The sequence below is a fragment of the Cebus imitator genome, unplaced genomic scaffold (genome assembly GCF_001604975.1).
Source record: "Cebus imitator isolate Cc_AM_T3 unplaced genomic scaffold, Cebus_imitator-1.0 Scaffold82, whole genome shotgun sequence".
NCBI lineage: Eukaryota > Metazoa > Chordata > Mammalia > Primates > Cebidae > Cebus > Cebus imitator.
In genome coordinates, this window is record NW_016107397.1 from 6,476,910 (window position 1) to 6,492,715 (window position 15,806).

Here is a 15,806-nt window from a genome sequence, read left to right on the forward strand (position 1 = left end):
ACTGTGTTGACCAGGATGGTCTCGATCTCTCGACCTCGTGATCCACCCGCCTCTGCCTCCCAAAGTGCTGGGATTACAGGCTTGAGCCACCGCGCCCGGCCTCCCCCTGTATTTTTAATGTTAATATTTTCACTGTTGGTTGAAGGCTGGTGGTTCTCATCCAGTGTCCTTTTTGGAACCTTAATGTAAAATGTTTAGAATTATAACAAGAAAGACCAAAATATCAAAAATTGTGTATATATATTCATCTTCTTAAACTTTTGTTTTCTGTTTATTTCAAGGTGTAAAAAGATGGTTCCAGCTTCAAAGAGGTTCACTATCCATAGATCCTCTAATGTTCTTACACTTTCTCTGAAACGTTTTGCAAATTTTACTGGTGGAAAAATTGCTAAGGTATGTAGATGATGTCATTAATCATCTTTTATGTGGAGCCTTTCAAGGCTTACGTGTCCAGAGCTATTAAGGATTCTAAATAACCTGGTTGAACAACTTTGGTGACCAGTTTTCTAAGTTCTGTCAGCATTTGGTTGTGGAAAAAATAGGTCAGAGCATGGAGGCAGTGGTTCTGTGTGTGTGCTTACGAGGGTGGGCCCTGCAGCACACTGGACTTTCTAATGACAAAATTGGTAACTGTTACCTCCATTTGGGCTTCATTATCAGTTTTGTTGGTATCCATGGTTATGGAGGGATATAGGGAGAGCCTGTATAATCTGAAATCCAAGGAGGACTTCCTGCTAGACTTTGGACAGGAAGTCAGGAGTTCGAGACCAGTCTGGCCAACATAGTGAAACCCCTGTCTACTAAAAATACAAAAATTATCCTGGTGTCGTGGCACACCTGTAATCCCAGCTACTCAGGAGGCTGAGGCAGGAGAATGGCTTGAACCAGGAGGTGGAGGTTGCAGTGAGCAGAGATTGCGCCACTGCCCTCCAGCCTGGGCAATAGAGTGAGACCCCATCTCAAAAAAAAAAAAAAAAGGTGGCTGAGTGCATTAGGTTTTTGCTAGAACATCACAAGGTGCAAGTGTTCTGTGGGTCTCCCCACCTAGGAAGTCCTAAACCCTCTCCCTGAATGTGTGGAATGATCTGTGCCCTCAGAAATGTTTCTCATTTTTCCGTTTCTGTGTAGGATGTGAAATACCCTGAGTATCTTGATATTCGGCCATATATGTCTCAGCCCAACGGAGAGCCGATTGTCTACGTCTTGTATGCAGTGCTGGTCCACACTGGTTTTAATTGCCACGCTGGCCATTACTTCTGCTACATAAAAGTAAGCTGTGCAGATTTGCTAATGACTATTGTTACATACATGCTGGAAGACAGCACTAGCATTCTTGGAGGGGGGAGAGATGGAATTTTTACAGTTAAAATGTGAATACCCGTTGTAATAGTATCTTGGCTGGGCACGGTGGCTTACACCTGTAATCCCTGCACTTTGGGAGACTCAGGCAGGTGGATCACTTGAGGTCAGGAGTTCAAGACCAGCCTGGCCAACATAGTGAAACCCCCTCTTTACTAAAAATAAAAAAAATTAGCTGGGTGTGGTGGTGTGTGCCAGCAATCCCAGCTGCTCCAGAGGCTGTGGCAGAAGAATTGCTTGAATCGGGAGGTGGAGGTTGCAAGATCATGAGACTGCACTCCAGTCTGGGTGACAGAGTGAGACTCCATTGCAAAAAAATACAATTCTCTTGACTCTGTTTCACGTTTAATTAAATCTAATCTCCCCTTTTTACTGGCTCTCATTTACAGGCTAGCAATGGCCTCTGGTATCAAATGAATGACTCCATTGTATCTACCAGTGATATCAGATCGGTACTCAGCCAGCAAGCCTATGTGCTCTTTTATATCAGGTATTGTCATGAAAACAAATTGTCAAATTTCTTGGTATGTCATTTCTTTTCTTCTTATCAACATATTTAAATTCAGTATTCAGTGTATTTTTTTTTTTTAAACCCAGCAGCTTAAAGATCAACTCTGGCCTGGCATGGTGCCTCATGCCTATAATCCTAGCACTTTGGTCAGCTGAGATGGGAGGATCACTTGAGCCCAGGAGTTCAAGACAGAACAGCCTGGGCAACATAGTGAGACCACAACTCTACAGAATACAAAAAAATTAGCTAGCGGTGGTGTTTTGAGCCTGTGGTCTCTCATCTGCTTGGGAAGTTGAGAATAGAGGATCACTTGAGCCTGGGGAGGTTGAGGCTGAAGTAAGCCATGATTGAGCCACTACATTCCAGCCTGGATGACAGAGCAAGACCCTGTCTCAAAAAAACAAACCAGCAAAAACCATCAGCTCTGCTGTGTGCCTGGAGAGTATGGAAGGTAGTGTCTGAGTGTGATGATGAGTTTGCTCCGCATCCCACTCTATGGCCAAGAGCACTGAAGGTGCAGCTGCAGGGAGAGGTGGTAGCTGAGCCAGGTGGGCTTCTGCTGCGGGCAGCAATGGAGTAGGCCAGGAACTACAGGACAGTGAGTAGAGACCTCGGGAAGGGGCCTCTGAGCACCTGGCGTGGTCACAGCCAGCACCTCCCAATCGTGGAGCACAGGTCAATCATCGCCTTCCAGGCCAAAGCTAGTGCCCACACCCAGCTCTGTCCTGTTGTGGCTGCATACTCTTTTGACTCTCACATTCCATTTTTGGAAAAATTTTTGATCGTGGAAAATTAAGAGTATCCTAAAATGTCTTAACTGGCAGAATGCTCATGTCTGCATGTTGAAATAGTAAACACTGGCATTGTATTTCAGCAGTTGGGCTGAAGCACAGATGATGATCAGAGGAGGCCTCTGAGGCCAAGATAAGGGGTAGGGTTTTGTTTCTCACTTTTTTGGACACTATAGACTTTCTAGAGTGGCATATATTTATAATTAGAAAAATATAAGCCTGGGCAACAAAGTAAGACCCCATCTCTACAAAAAATGAAAAAGCCAGGACTGGTGGTGCATGTCTGTGGTCCCAGCTACTCAGGAGGCTGAGGCAGGAGGGCGAGGCCACAGTGAGTGATGACTGTTCCACTGCACTCCAGCCTGGGCAACATAGCAAGACCCTGTCTCAAGAAAAGAAAAATATAAGCAACAGAAAAGAAACACCTTTCAGATAAAACAGCACTTCAGAACACACGGTTTTAAAAATGTCATTTACCTAATTATCCTTGTTTCCTGATCTGAGTGCCTGACATCAATGTAAAGGAGAGGATGCCTGTAGCTCTGTACCGTGTAGCATAAACATGCTATTTTTTCCATCAGTTTTCTGCCTGAAGGGTTAAATGCTGTTCAATCTGTGAATGAATCTCTCCTAAGGAGGTATCTTGTGTCACTGTAAGTATCACTCTCCTTGCTCCAGGTCCCATGATGTGAAAAATGGAGGTGAACTTACTCATTCCACCCACAGCCCCGGCCAGTCCTCTCCCCGCCCCGTCATCAGTCAGCGGGTTATCACCAACAAACAGACTGCACCAGGGTTTATTGGACCACAGCTTCCCTCTCACATGATAAAGGTAACAGTCCATAGGGAAAATAAAATTTTTATGTCAATTTAAAAAATGTAACTTCAAACACTCAAGTTACAGTTGTAGTGGTTGCTGTGTCCCCATATACATCTGAATTTCTTCTCACTATATAATCAAACCCTCAGTTATACAAATATTTAAAATATACAGAACATGGCTGGGCACAGTGGCTCACGCTTGTAATCCCAGCACTTTGGGAGGCCAAGACAGGTGGATCACTTGAGCTCAGGAGTTTGAGACCAGCCTGGGCAACAGGATGAAACCCTGTCTCTACAAAAAATACAAAAATCAGCCAGGTGTGATGGCATGTGCTATGGTCCTAGCTGCTCAGGAGGCTGAGGCGGGAGGATCGCTTGAATCCAGGAGGCAGAGATTGCAGTGAGCTGAGATTGCCGTGTGCTTTATTTTATGGACATCAGGCAGTTTTTGAGGTATGACAGAGTCACACATCAAATATCCAACAGGCTCCCATTGGGCTCTGCTCCAGAGTGACATCAGGGCTCCGGCAAACAGTAGGACATGTGCCCTGTAGGGAAAGGTAGTTGGCATTGCTTTTCCAAAGACTGTTTTTGTTTTTATGGTGAAGCTTTCCATTGTTAAGATAGCAGCTAATTTGGGTATCTGAGAAGGCCATGTGAAGGCCACGCATGATCTGTTAACCATGTTTCAGGCCTGCGCCTCCATGGGGATGCAGCAGCCATGGTGGGAACCTGCAGTGAATGTGTTACTGCATGAGGAGAATTTGGAGATATCGAGGGGGTGGGGGTCATGGCTGAGTGAGCAGCACCTGAAGCAGCCCCTACTCTATGCCCACGTGACCGTCTCCTTTGCTCCGAGGCCAGGGTGATTCCTCCTTCTTGGCACTCTGTGCAGTGGCGAGCTCCCAGGAAACGCAACCAGGGAGCAAGTGTATGACTCCATGCCACAGGGCCTGCAGATTTCTATCTGATCTGGAACAGAGAGAGTTTGGTCTGAGGATTGTATTCTGTGAAACATGTATGTCCTATTTGTTGACTGATTGTCAGAAAAGTAGGGCCTGTGCAGAGTATGCATGGGTAGGAGGGATTGAAAAGAACAGAGAACATTTCTAGATGTGTGAAACTTGTTAGTCCTGAAAAAGCAAAATGGGAAGGACCCATCAGCCACGATGGGTTCTGTTTCTGTGACCGTGTTTCCAGAGCTCTGACCCAGCTGTGCTTTTCTTACTTCCAGAATCCACCTCACTTAAATGGGACTGGACCATTGAAAGACACGCCAGGCAGTTCCATTTCGAGTCCTAATGGGAATTCCAGTGTCAACAGGGCGAGTCCTGTTCATGCTTCAGCTTCTGTCCAAAACTGGTCAGTTAACAGGTCCTCAGTGATCCCAGAACATCCTAAGAAACAAAAAATTACAATCAGTATTCACAACAAGTTGCCTGTTCGCCAAGGTCAGTCTCAGCCTAACCTTCATAGCAATTCTTTGGAGAACGCTACCAAGCCCGTTCCCTCTTCTACCATTACCAATTCTGCAGTACAGTCTACCTCGAACGCATCTATGATGTCAGTTTCTAGTAAAGTAACAAAACCGATCCCCTGCAGTGAATCCTGCCCCCAGCCCGTGATGAATGGCAAATCCAAGCTGAACTCCAGCGTGCTGGTCCCCTATGGCGCCGAGTCCTCTGAGGACTCTGACGAGGAGTCAAAGGGGCTGGGCAAGGAGAATGGGATTGGTGCGATTGCAAGCTCTCACTGTCCCGGCCAAGATGCCGAAGATGAGGAGACCACTCCGCATGAGCTCCAAGAACCCATGATCCTAAATGGTGCTAATAGTGCAGACAGCGACAGTGACTTGAAAGAAAACGGCCTGCCACCCGATGGTGCCAGCTGCCAAAGCCAGCCTGCCCTGCACTCAGAAAATCCCTTTGCTAAGGCAAATGGTCTTCCTGGAAAGGTGAGCATGCACCAGGGTCTTAGCCTCCATCATGGCGGTTCCCTTGGCTGGATTTCAGGAGGCATGGAGCTGGCACCTGAGGCTGAAATATTTTTGTTTTTATTGCAGTTGATACCTGCTCCTTTGCCATCTCTCCCAGAAGACAAAATCTTAGAGACCTTCAAGCTTAGCAACAAAGTGAAAGGCTCCACAGATGAAACGAGGTAAGGCAAGAATAAATTAGAAGCACTTGTGGCTGCATAGTAGGAAATCCAGTCGCACCCATAGATGTGTCAGTATTTTAACACTGTAGAAGTTTTATAATGAACATTTTGAATCCTAGAATGATTTGAATTATAATGTATAGGATTTATTAACTTGTCTTTTAGAAGAGTAAAGAAAAAGTGTAGCATATAGGACCAAGTCCATGGAAACTTGATGTGCTCACAGTGCCATTGATCCTCCTGCGTAGCCGCCTCTCTCTGGTTAGCAGTGTTATTGGCGCACTTTCAAGCGCCATCTCATTTCATCTTTTCATGAGGAATGATCGTGTGAGGTGTGCTGAGGTTCTAGGGCAGGGCTCTCAGTTCTGCCAAGTAGCGGATACAGTCATCCCTCCGTTAACAACAGGGATGCTGAGAAATGTGTCATTTGGTGATTTTGTTGTCATGCCAACACCACAGAGTGTCACACAAAGCTAGAGGGTGTGGCCTGCTGCTCCTAGGCCACAAATTGCACAGACTGTGACAGCACTGGATACTGTAGGCGACTGTAACAGTGGTAAGTATCTGTGTCTAAACACACCTACACATAGAAGAGGGACAGTAAAAATATGGCACTGGCACACCTGCAGAGGGCACTTCCATGAATGGAGCAGGCAGGACTAGAGGGTGCTGTGAGTGAGCCAGTGAGAGGCGAGTGAATGTGAAGGCCTAGGACACGACACTCCTGTAGACTCTAAACACAGCACTAAGCTACACTCCATTGTTTAAAAATTTTATTTCTCCAGTAGTAAACACAGCTTACTGTAACTTTTTACTTTATAAACTTCTAATTTTTAACTTTTTGACTCTTTTGTAATAATACGTAGCTTAAAACACAAACATTATACAGTTGTACAAAAATAAGTTCTTTATATCCATATTGATAAGCTTTTCTGTGCTTTTAAGTTTTTTAACTTTTATGTTAAAAACGAAGACACAAACACACACACTGGGCTAGGGTCACAGGGTCAGTGTCATCCATACCACTGACTTCCACCTCCACATCCTGCTCCACGGAAGGTCTCAAGGGCAGAACACTCGTGGAGCTGTCATCTCCTGTGACAAGAGTGCCGCCTTTTGGAGACCTCCTGAAGAACCTGCCTGAGGCTGTTTTACAGTTACCTTATATCTTGTAAGAAAGAGCACACTCTGAAATAATCATAAAAAGTACAGTTGGTAAATACATAAACCAGTAACAATCATTTTTTTGTTTTTGTTTTTGCAGTGGAGTCTCCCTCTGTCGCCCAGGCTGGCATGCAGTGATGCAATCTCTTTCCACTGCAGCCTCCGCCTCCCGAGTTCAAGCAATTTTCCTGACCCAGCCTCCTGAGTAGTTAGGACTATAGGCATACACCACCATACCCAGCTAATTTTTTTTTTGTACTTTTAGTAGAGATGGGGTTTCACCATGTGAACTCCTGTCAGGCTGGTCTCAAACTCCTGACCTCAAATCATTTGCACACCTTGGCCTCCCAAAGTGCTAGGATTACAGGCGTGAGCCACGGCGCCTGGCCAACAGTTGTTCATTATCATTACCATGTATTATATACTAATTGTATGCGCTATACTTCCATGGGACTGGCAGTGCCGTGGGTTTGTTCACACTGGCACCACCACATTCAGTCATGCGCTGCCCCAGGCTGTCAGGACAATTACGGGGACAGGGATTTTTCCACCTGCTGTCATCCGATGGACCACCGTCACATGTGGTCCATTGTTGACCGCATGTATGAGGCATGTGACTGTTCTTTGTAATGGCCCCTCGAGGATGCTGAAATTATAGATGATAAAACCTCCCCCATCATTAAAAAAAATCATTATAGTAACCTAAATGTAATTCTAGTCAAGAATAAGAGGAAAGGAATTTGTCATGCAGTGACAGTGGCTTTACTATGCAAAGAACCAGGCAGGATGGTCCTGCGGCGAGAGGCTGTGGCGCGGGCGGTGCTCGCATCTGTGCGCAGGTTGGCTGTGAGCGATGGCTTAGAGCATGGCCGGATGCCGGCATACTTGGTGCCAGGTGCAGGCTCGCCATCAGGAAGTCATGTTCTCACGGTGAACAATTTCTGGTGAAGTTCTGATCAAATCACGGCATGACTATCTCTAGATTTATATACTAGTTGCATTCCTGGAAACTTCAGTGTCTGTGAAAAACGTGCCAGTAACACACTGTGCTTTTACCTGCATGGTCGTTGGCACTCACTTACCTGTGGGGTTGCCTGTTGTGCTGGTGGGGCTCCCATCACTGTGGCAATTCCAGAATGGCCCCTGGCAGGGGAGTGCCCTCACCGAAGCCCTCTGTTAGGAGGGCTTAGATACTAAAATCAATGTGGTGAACCCTGCAGGCAGGGAACACTCACTCCCAACCTAAGAATAGGCTAGCTCAGACACTCACTCCCTCGACCAGGGGACTCTCACCTTTCGTAGGCCAGGTAGCGTGAGGATGAGGCAGGTGGCTGTGCAGACAAGCCCAAGCCACGGCAGCTTTCATTAATCTTGAGGATATAACGAAAGCTGTGCGGGAATCAAAGGACAGAGTTAATTTACTACAGAAAGTGTTTCTAAAGCCTCAGTGATGCCTCACAGTTTGTCAGTAATTGGAGGAGCTGCTATCTCTGTTTGGAGGTAGCTGCTCTACCTTTGAGGCTCTAAGACAAATCAGAGAAAGGGAGTCCAGAGGAAAAGGAGGCCCCGTCATTACTGGACGTTTTTCTTTAGACTTAGTTATTAGGAAGAACTAGAGGAATTGCGGCCGGTGGCCCACACCTATAATCCCAGCACTTTGGGAGGCTGAGGCGGGTGGATCACCTGAGGTCAGGAGTTCAAGACCAGCCTGGCCAGAGTATCGTGAAACCCCATCTCTACTAAAAAATACAAAAATTAGCCAGGCATGGTGGTGGACCCCTGTAATCCCAGCTACTTGGTTGGGAAGCTGGGTCAGGAGAATTGCTTGAACCTGGGAGCTACAGGTTGCAGGGAGCTGAGATTGCGCCACTGCACTTCAGCCCGGGCAACAGAATGAGATTCTTGTCTCTTAAAAATAAAAAAAAAAACACTAGAGAACTTAGAAGAACTAGAGGATTATCTGGAAACAGGAAGAGCCTAGAACTGCAGGATAATTGTTGTGAAAAATAGGCTAGGAGCTGGGCTTGATGATACGACATTTTTATTTCGTAAGAGAAAGAGAAAATAGGGAGTTTCCAGAGATGATAGGCCTAATATTGGGCTTCAGCCAGATACATTTAAAGATATGAAATAGTGAACATTTTGAAGTATTTGTCCCTGTAATGCAGTGATAGGAGCCTGTCAAATCACCACACTAATGGTGTGTGTGTGTGTGTTTGGGGTCCACAGTGCACCTGGAGCAGAGAGGGGCCCTTCGGAGGACTGCATCGCAGAGCCCCAGCCCGGCAGCCCCGCCGCAGAGTCCCTGGAGGAGCCGGACCTGGCCGCCAGCCTCAGCAGCACCAAGGTTCCACCGCCCCCTGACCCTGGGACCCCCGCTACCAAAGAAGGCACCTGGGAGGCCATGGCCGCCGCCCCCGAGGAGCCTCCGCCCAGCACCGGCCAGGACATAATCACAGGGGATACCATGCCCCCTGACCTGTGTGACCCCGGGAGCTTAACAGGCGCCCCAAGCCCGCTGTCCCAGGACACGGGGATGATCGTGGAGGGTCCGCGAGACTCGATATCAGCGGAAGCCCAGGAGGCGTTAAGCCCGGCTCCACCCATGGGGTCGGAGGAGTCCCACGAGCAGCCGCTTCTGGTTCACCCCAGCAGGGACCACACCCGGGATGCTCAGGATCCGCCCCAGAGCTCCGGGGCGCCCGAGGCCTCAGAGGGGCCGCCAGCTCCAGCACTGGAGGCGGCCCTGCCCGGTAACCCAGTGGGGGACCCTGAGCCTAGCCCTGGGGAGAAGGGAGAGGACGCTGCGGTGGGGCCGAAAGCCCCAGGCCCTTCCTCGGCGAAGGAAAAAATCGGCAGCCTCCGAAAGGTGGACCGAGGCCACTACCGCAGCCGGAGGGAGCGCTCGTCCAGCGGGGAGCCCGCCAGGGAGAGCAGGAGCAAGACCGAGGGCCAGGGCCACCGCCACCGGCGGCACCGCACCTGCGCCCGGGAACGCGACCGCCAGGACCGCCATGCCTCGGAGCACCACCCTGGCCACGGCGACAGGCTCAGCCCCGGCGAGCGCCGCTCCCTGGGCAGGTACGGCCACCACCACTCCCGACACCGCAGCGGGGCTGAGCCGGACTGGAGCCGACACCACTACGCCGAGGGCGAGCACAGCTGGGGCCGGGAGAAGTTCTACCCCGACAGGCCGCGCTGGGACAGGTGCCGGTACTACCACGACAGGTACGCCCCATACGCCGCCCGGGACTGGAAGCCCTTCCACAGCGGCCGTGAGCACGAGCGAGCCGGGCTGCACGAGCGGCCACACAAGGACCACTACCGGGGCCGCAGGGGCTGTGAGCCGGCCCGGGAGAGGGAGCGGCACCGCCCAGGCAGCCCCCGCACAGGCGCACCCCATGCCCCTACCCCGCACCCCGACCACTTTTCCCACGACAGAACTGCGCTTGTAGCAGAAGACAACTGTAACCTCTCTGATCGGTTTCATGAACACGAAAGTGGAAAGTCACGAAAACGGAGATACAACAGTCTGGAAAACAGTGACAGTCATGTCGAAAAGAAATCCCAGAGGAGCGAACAGAAGGATCCTCTAGAAGAGCCTAAAGTGAAGAAGCACAAAAAATCAAAGAAGAAAAAGAAATCCAAAGACAAACACCGAGACCGCGACTCCAGGTGAGGCTGGGTCCTCATGCTCGCCCTGAGACGCTGTCAGCTCTGGGGCCTGGCCCTTCTCACCCAACTCAGGAACAAGGGACCTGCCAGGCCACCATTATATCCGTTTGATTTGTGTCTTTGATCTCTAGGTTTTGAGATTTCACTATTTTTACAGATTTGTAAAAATTTGCTCTGCTTTGAAGCTCTTTCTTAATTTGATGATGTCGTTAAATGCCTGACAACCACCTTTTTCAAAATGATAGTGCCATTTTAGGTGAATGCTTCATAACTCTTCCAGGAGTAAGCATGCAATGTCCCGTAAATGAAAAATCAGGAGTCTCTGACTTTAGAATTGGTGTTTTTCCCCCCTCAACACGGAGTCTCACTCTTCTCAGCCAGGCTGGAGTGTAGTGGCGTGGTCTGAGTTCCCTGTAACCTCCACCTCCCAGGTTCAGGCGATTCTCCTGCCACCACACCCAGATAATTTTTGTATTTTTAGTAGAGACGGAGTTTCACCACATTGGCCAGGCAGGTCTCGAACTCCTGACCTTGTAATGCAGCCACCTCGGCCTCCCAAAGTGCTGGGATTACAGGCATGAGCCACCGTGCCTGGCCTGGTGTTAATATTCTTGTCAGATATAGTTATGTTTTCATATGTATTGTATTTTCCTGAAATTCAGTGGCTGTGAGGTCAGCAGACAGCGGGAGGCACAGCTCTCATGTGCCTGCCCAGCATCGCATCGGAGACACCTTTGTTTCTTCGGCCTTTGTCTGTTTTTGTCTCCATTACTTAAGTCGAAATCCAATTGGGAATTTTTTTTTTGTTTTTTATTAAGAGACAGGGTTTCGCTCTGTCACTCAGGGTGGAGTGCAGTGATGCCATCATAACTCACTGCAGCCTTGACCTCCTGGGCTCAAGCGATCTTTCTGCCTCAGCCCTCAGCCTCTGGAATAACTGGGACTACAGGCGTGTGCTACTACCCTCAACTAGTTTTTTCTTTTTGTAAAGACAGTGTCTTGCTGTGTTGCCCAGTATGTTCTCAAACCGCTAGGCTCAAGTGGGCCTCCTGCCTGGGCCTCCCAAAGCGCTGGGATCACAGGCCTGAACCACTGCACCTGGCCTGTTTTTGTATTTTTAAAAAGCTAAATTGGTCAGTGATTGTCTTGAAAATGACTTACCTATGATGAGATGGATGAGCAGGAACAGAATTAGTAACTTTAGTTGGCATCTCTTGAAATTAAAACCCTGGGAAAAGATTACCAAAAGCCATATGGAAACTAGGCAGTGGTTACTTGAAGGAAAAAATAATATTGCTGCCAGGTGTCCAGGCACATGGGAGGGCAGGAGGCCTAGTATTTCCTTTCCCCTCAAGTAACTGCTGGTCTTGGGAAAAGCTAGCCGAATCCTCCCTGCAGCATTTGTCCAGCAACCTTAGTTCCTGAGAAAGCTGAAGGCCGTGGTGAATCTTCAGTGATGGAGCTGAGGTTGGTGAATTTATGACCCTAGACTTAGTTATTACAGTGAAGGCAGACTTTTAAAATTTTTCTGAAAAGACTGTTTGTTGCCTTTTGCCTCTGTTGCCCAGGCTGGAGTGCAGTGTTGCAGTTTTTGGCTCTCTGCAGCCTCAGCCTCCTGGGCTCAAGCGATCCTCCTGCCTCGGCCTTCTGAGTAGCTGGGCCTACAGGTGCTCACCACCATGCCTGGCCGACGTTTTTCATTAGAGGTGTGGATGTTTGCAAAGTGCATGTCCTCAGTGGTGTAAAGGCCAAGCTCCAGGGTCTGCTCTGGGGGTTCTGTGTTTTAGGGGTTTGAATTCTGGCTTTTCCTTCTGCAGGCATCAGCAGGACTCAGACCTCTCAGCAGCGTGCTCTGACACTGACCTCCACAGACACAAAAAAAAGAAGAAGAAAAAGAAGAGACATTCAAGGAAATCAGAGGACTTTGTTAAAGATTCAGAACTGCACTTACCCAGGGCCGCCAGTTTGGAGACTGTTGCCCACTTCCGGAGAGCGCAGGGCGGTTTTCCCCTCCCTGGTGGCCCGCCTCTGGAAGGCGTCGGACCTTTCCGGGAGAAAACGAAACACTTACGGATGGAAAGCAGGGAGGACAGGTGTCATCTCTTTGAGTATGGCCAGGGTAAGAGGAGATACTTGGAATTAAGAAGTTAGAAATTATTTCTTAATACAGTTTGTTTGCAAAGGTGATCAACACATAGAAACCCTCAGGTGGCATCAGAGGGCACACACAGGTGATGAACACATAGAAACCCTCAGGTGGCATCAGAGGGCACAGTTACTTGGCACACCCCTGCCCTGTCTGTCCGGCCTCGGCGCTCAGGCCTGCAGTGCAGTTCCTTGTTCAGTTTGGCTCCTTAGCACCAACCCCTTAGCGTTTATTGAAGGCCTGAGTGACCCAGGACTGAGCTCAGCATTGCCTGTGTCGCCAAAGCCCTGGAACTTAGGGCCCTGGGCTTCTGAGTGTTTGCCTTGTGAAGGACCATAACTCTTGGTTTTTTTTTTTTTTTTTTTTTGAGACGGAGTTTCGCTCTTTTTTTACCCAGGCTGGAGTGCAATGGCGCGATCTCAGCTCACCGCAACCTCCGCCTCCTGGCTTCAGGCAATTCTCCTGCCTCAGCCTCCTGAGTAGCTGGGATTACAGGCATGCGCCACCATGCCCAGCTGATTTTTTGTATTTTTAGTAGAGACGGGGTTTCACCATGTTGACCAGGATGGTCTCGATCTCTTGACCTCGTGATCCACCCGCCTCGGCCTCCCAAAGTGCTGGGATTACAGGCGTGAGCCACCGCGCCCGGCTAACTCTTGGTTTTAAAGCATCTTTTTGTGTGTGTTTTTTGTTTTTGTTTTTGTTTAAAGCATTTTTGATAGAAATACTTTCGCAGTGTTTAAGTTACTCTCCTGAATCCTTAAGCCCGTAGCACTCTGAGTATACCCTGACGCTCGGTACTGATTTGCTGGCTTGGGTCATTAGAAGCGTGGGCGCCGGCCTTTGCCTGAGTGGTGCCACGGAGGCCTCCGTGTGGCGGGCACTGGCTGCCACTGCCAGCTGTCCTGGATTCTGCATCTGTCCTGCAGGGCTGTGTCTCCTTCATCATGTGGCCACGCACTGTGCTCTGATGGCACTTGAGGCAGCCCTCCTTCCCTCTCTGGCTGGTAACCAGTGACTGCTGGCCCTGGAGAGGAGCCCTGAGCCTGTTAGAAGCGGGTGTCACTCCACTCAGTGGACCTAGAACAGAGCTTGGCAAACTGCAGCCCGGGGCTTTGCGTGAACTGAACTTGGAGTTAAGAATGGTTTTAACCTTTTTAAGTGGTTGGAAGTAATCCCAAAGAAGAACAGTTTGTTTCACATGAAAATGCTGTGAAATTCAGATTCCAGCATCTGTGGCTTTATTGGGGCACAGCCAGACGCCTTTGCACATTGTCTGGTGGCTTCGCTGTCACTACTCGGCAGAGATGAATGGCTGCAGCAGGGACTGTGTGGCTCAAAAAGTGGAAAATGTTTATTATTCGCCCCTTGACAGAAAAAGTGTGTCACCCCTGCCTGGACGCCCAATGTTTGCTTTCACATGTGAAGCACACCCCTCCTCACGGGGAGTTGGACGTATCATCGGGGCTGCCCTGAGAGGCCTTGGCTGCTCGGCTGTCGTGGGCTCGGTGGAGCTGTGTGTTCTGGGAAAGGCCTCTTCTGCCAACAGCCCAGAGCTGGCATCCATTGTTGATTGAGAGGCAAACGGTCCTCAGAGTGTGTGAGCGAGAGCTGGGGGCTGACAGGCGAGCCTTCCGTGGGGGACACTTGCCCGTGGAGTGCTGGAGAAACGGCCGGAGTCGAGGACAGGCATCAGCACTGCCCGTGAGGAAGGGAGCCTGCCGGTGTTTGCTGTTTGTATTGTAGACATTCTGGACGTTTCAGTGATTCGGAGAAGGGGATTGGAGAGGGCTGCTTGGTACCTGAGGATGTCGTGGGTGGGCTCATCCTGCATGCCGTGCAGGCTCCCAGGATGGTGGCAGGATGACAGCCCACTCTCGGGCCTCTGTGCTAAGCTCTGCAGCCGGGGCTGCTGGAAGACAGTGATGGCCCCAGAGGCAGCTAGTCCGGGGAGGAGGAGGTTGAATGTGAACCTGTTTGCCTTGCATCTTAGGTGCTGCGGTCAGGCGTGTGTCTGTGTGGTATCTCTGCGTTTCCGTTCCCGGTCCCCGGTCCCACTATACCAATGACAGGGTTTGTAGCTGGTGCTTCTGCTGTGAGCACAGACTGAGGAGCCTTTCTCATCCTCCCAAAAAGGCTGCTGCCCAAGCCGCGCCTTACCCAGCATCCCACAGTCCTGCAGGCCTCCCTCTGCCCTGGGTTCGGCCCCTTGCCTTTCTCTTTCAAACTCCTCCTCTGGCTCTCTTCTGCTCAGTTCAGTTCTTGGGCCTGAGATCTATTTTCCTCATGTTGAGGTGCGTGTGGGTTGGATGGAGCCAAGAATGGGCATGGCTGGGGTCCTCAGTCATCACGTAAACCCTTGATGTCGGTAAAACCCTGGGAGCAGCAGTGGCACGCTGGGACACTCCTGCTCACCTGGCCGGGAAGCGGCCTCAGGCACTCACATGGAACCGCAGTGACTGTCTGTAGCCACTTAACACAGAGTGTGGGTACTGGCAATTTTGCAACCATAATTAAAATCTCTTTCCTGACCTTTGCTTTCTAGGTGATTGAAAACTCGGCCTCAAAACAAAAAATTCACTAGTTATGGTAAGCTGTTTCCCATCTGTCCATTTCCTCATTGTTTGTGGCGGTGTTGAGGGGGTGCAGGCAGAGGAGTTGTAATTCTGCAGCTCTGCCTGGGGGCGGGGCCCACAGGAGTAGGCAGAGCCATGGAGAGGCCCTGGCAGGCTCCCAGCCAGCCCAGACCCAGGCCATGCACTTGGGGACAGATTTAGACTCCACCTCATCACCTTTGCATTACTGGCCAGGGAAGACCTGCATCCCTCACACAGGCAGTGTCTCCCCATTCCCTTGCCCTTCACTAGGAAAAGCCAGCCCCGGCTCACAACAGCTGAGCCCTCAGGCCTTTGAGAAACATCTGGGAGGGAGAGACCTGGTCCCTCCACAGATGTCTCACTGAGGAGAATGGAGCCTCATTCCCTCCCCCAGCCCTCCCCCTTCCCGTGCTACTGCAGCCCCTGAGACTCACCACGCAAAACCATGGGAAGGTGCTGGATGGCAGATCAGGACCTTGGAACTGCAGGGCAGTGTTCAGTCACTTCACACAGGGGTCCTGAGAGAGTCACTGGTTCCATACCTGAGTCTTGTGGAGCTAAAAAGGGACAGTGAACCATTTTTC

At 49.9% G+C, this 15,806-nt stretch overlaps 1 protein-coding gene across 2 annotated transcripts in view; it reads left to right on the forward strand.

Annotated features, from left to right (window-relative positions):
* Window positions 1–15,806, forward strand: part of USP42 (ubiquitin specific peptidase 42) — a 55,978-nt gene that overhangs the window by 38,727 nt on the left and 1,445 nt on the right. For both annotated transcript variants that reach the window (XM_017533739.2, XM_017533741.2), the window contains 9 exons: window positions 282–393; window positions 1,129–1,269; window positions 1,749–1,849; window positions 3,340–3,493; window positions 4,718–5,437; window positions 5,546–5,640; window positions 9,034–10,479; window positions 12,297–12,598; window positions 15,171–15,214. In XM_017533739.2, the coding sequence (XP_017389228.1) occupies window positions 282–393; window positions 1,129–1,269; window positions 1,749–1,849; window positions 3,340–3,493; window positions 4,718–5,437; window positions 5,546–5,640; window positions 9,034–10,479; window positions 12,297–12,598; window positions 15,171–15,178 (3,079 nt within the window). In that variant the 3' untranslated portion in view covers window positions 15,179–15,214. The remainder of the gene's footprint in view (window positions 1–281; window positions 394–1,128; window positions 1,270–1,748; window positions 1,850–3,339; window positions 3,494–4,717; window positions 5,438–5,545; window positions 5,641–9,033; window positions 10,480–12,296; window positions 12,599–15,170; window positions 15,215–15,806) is intronic.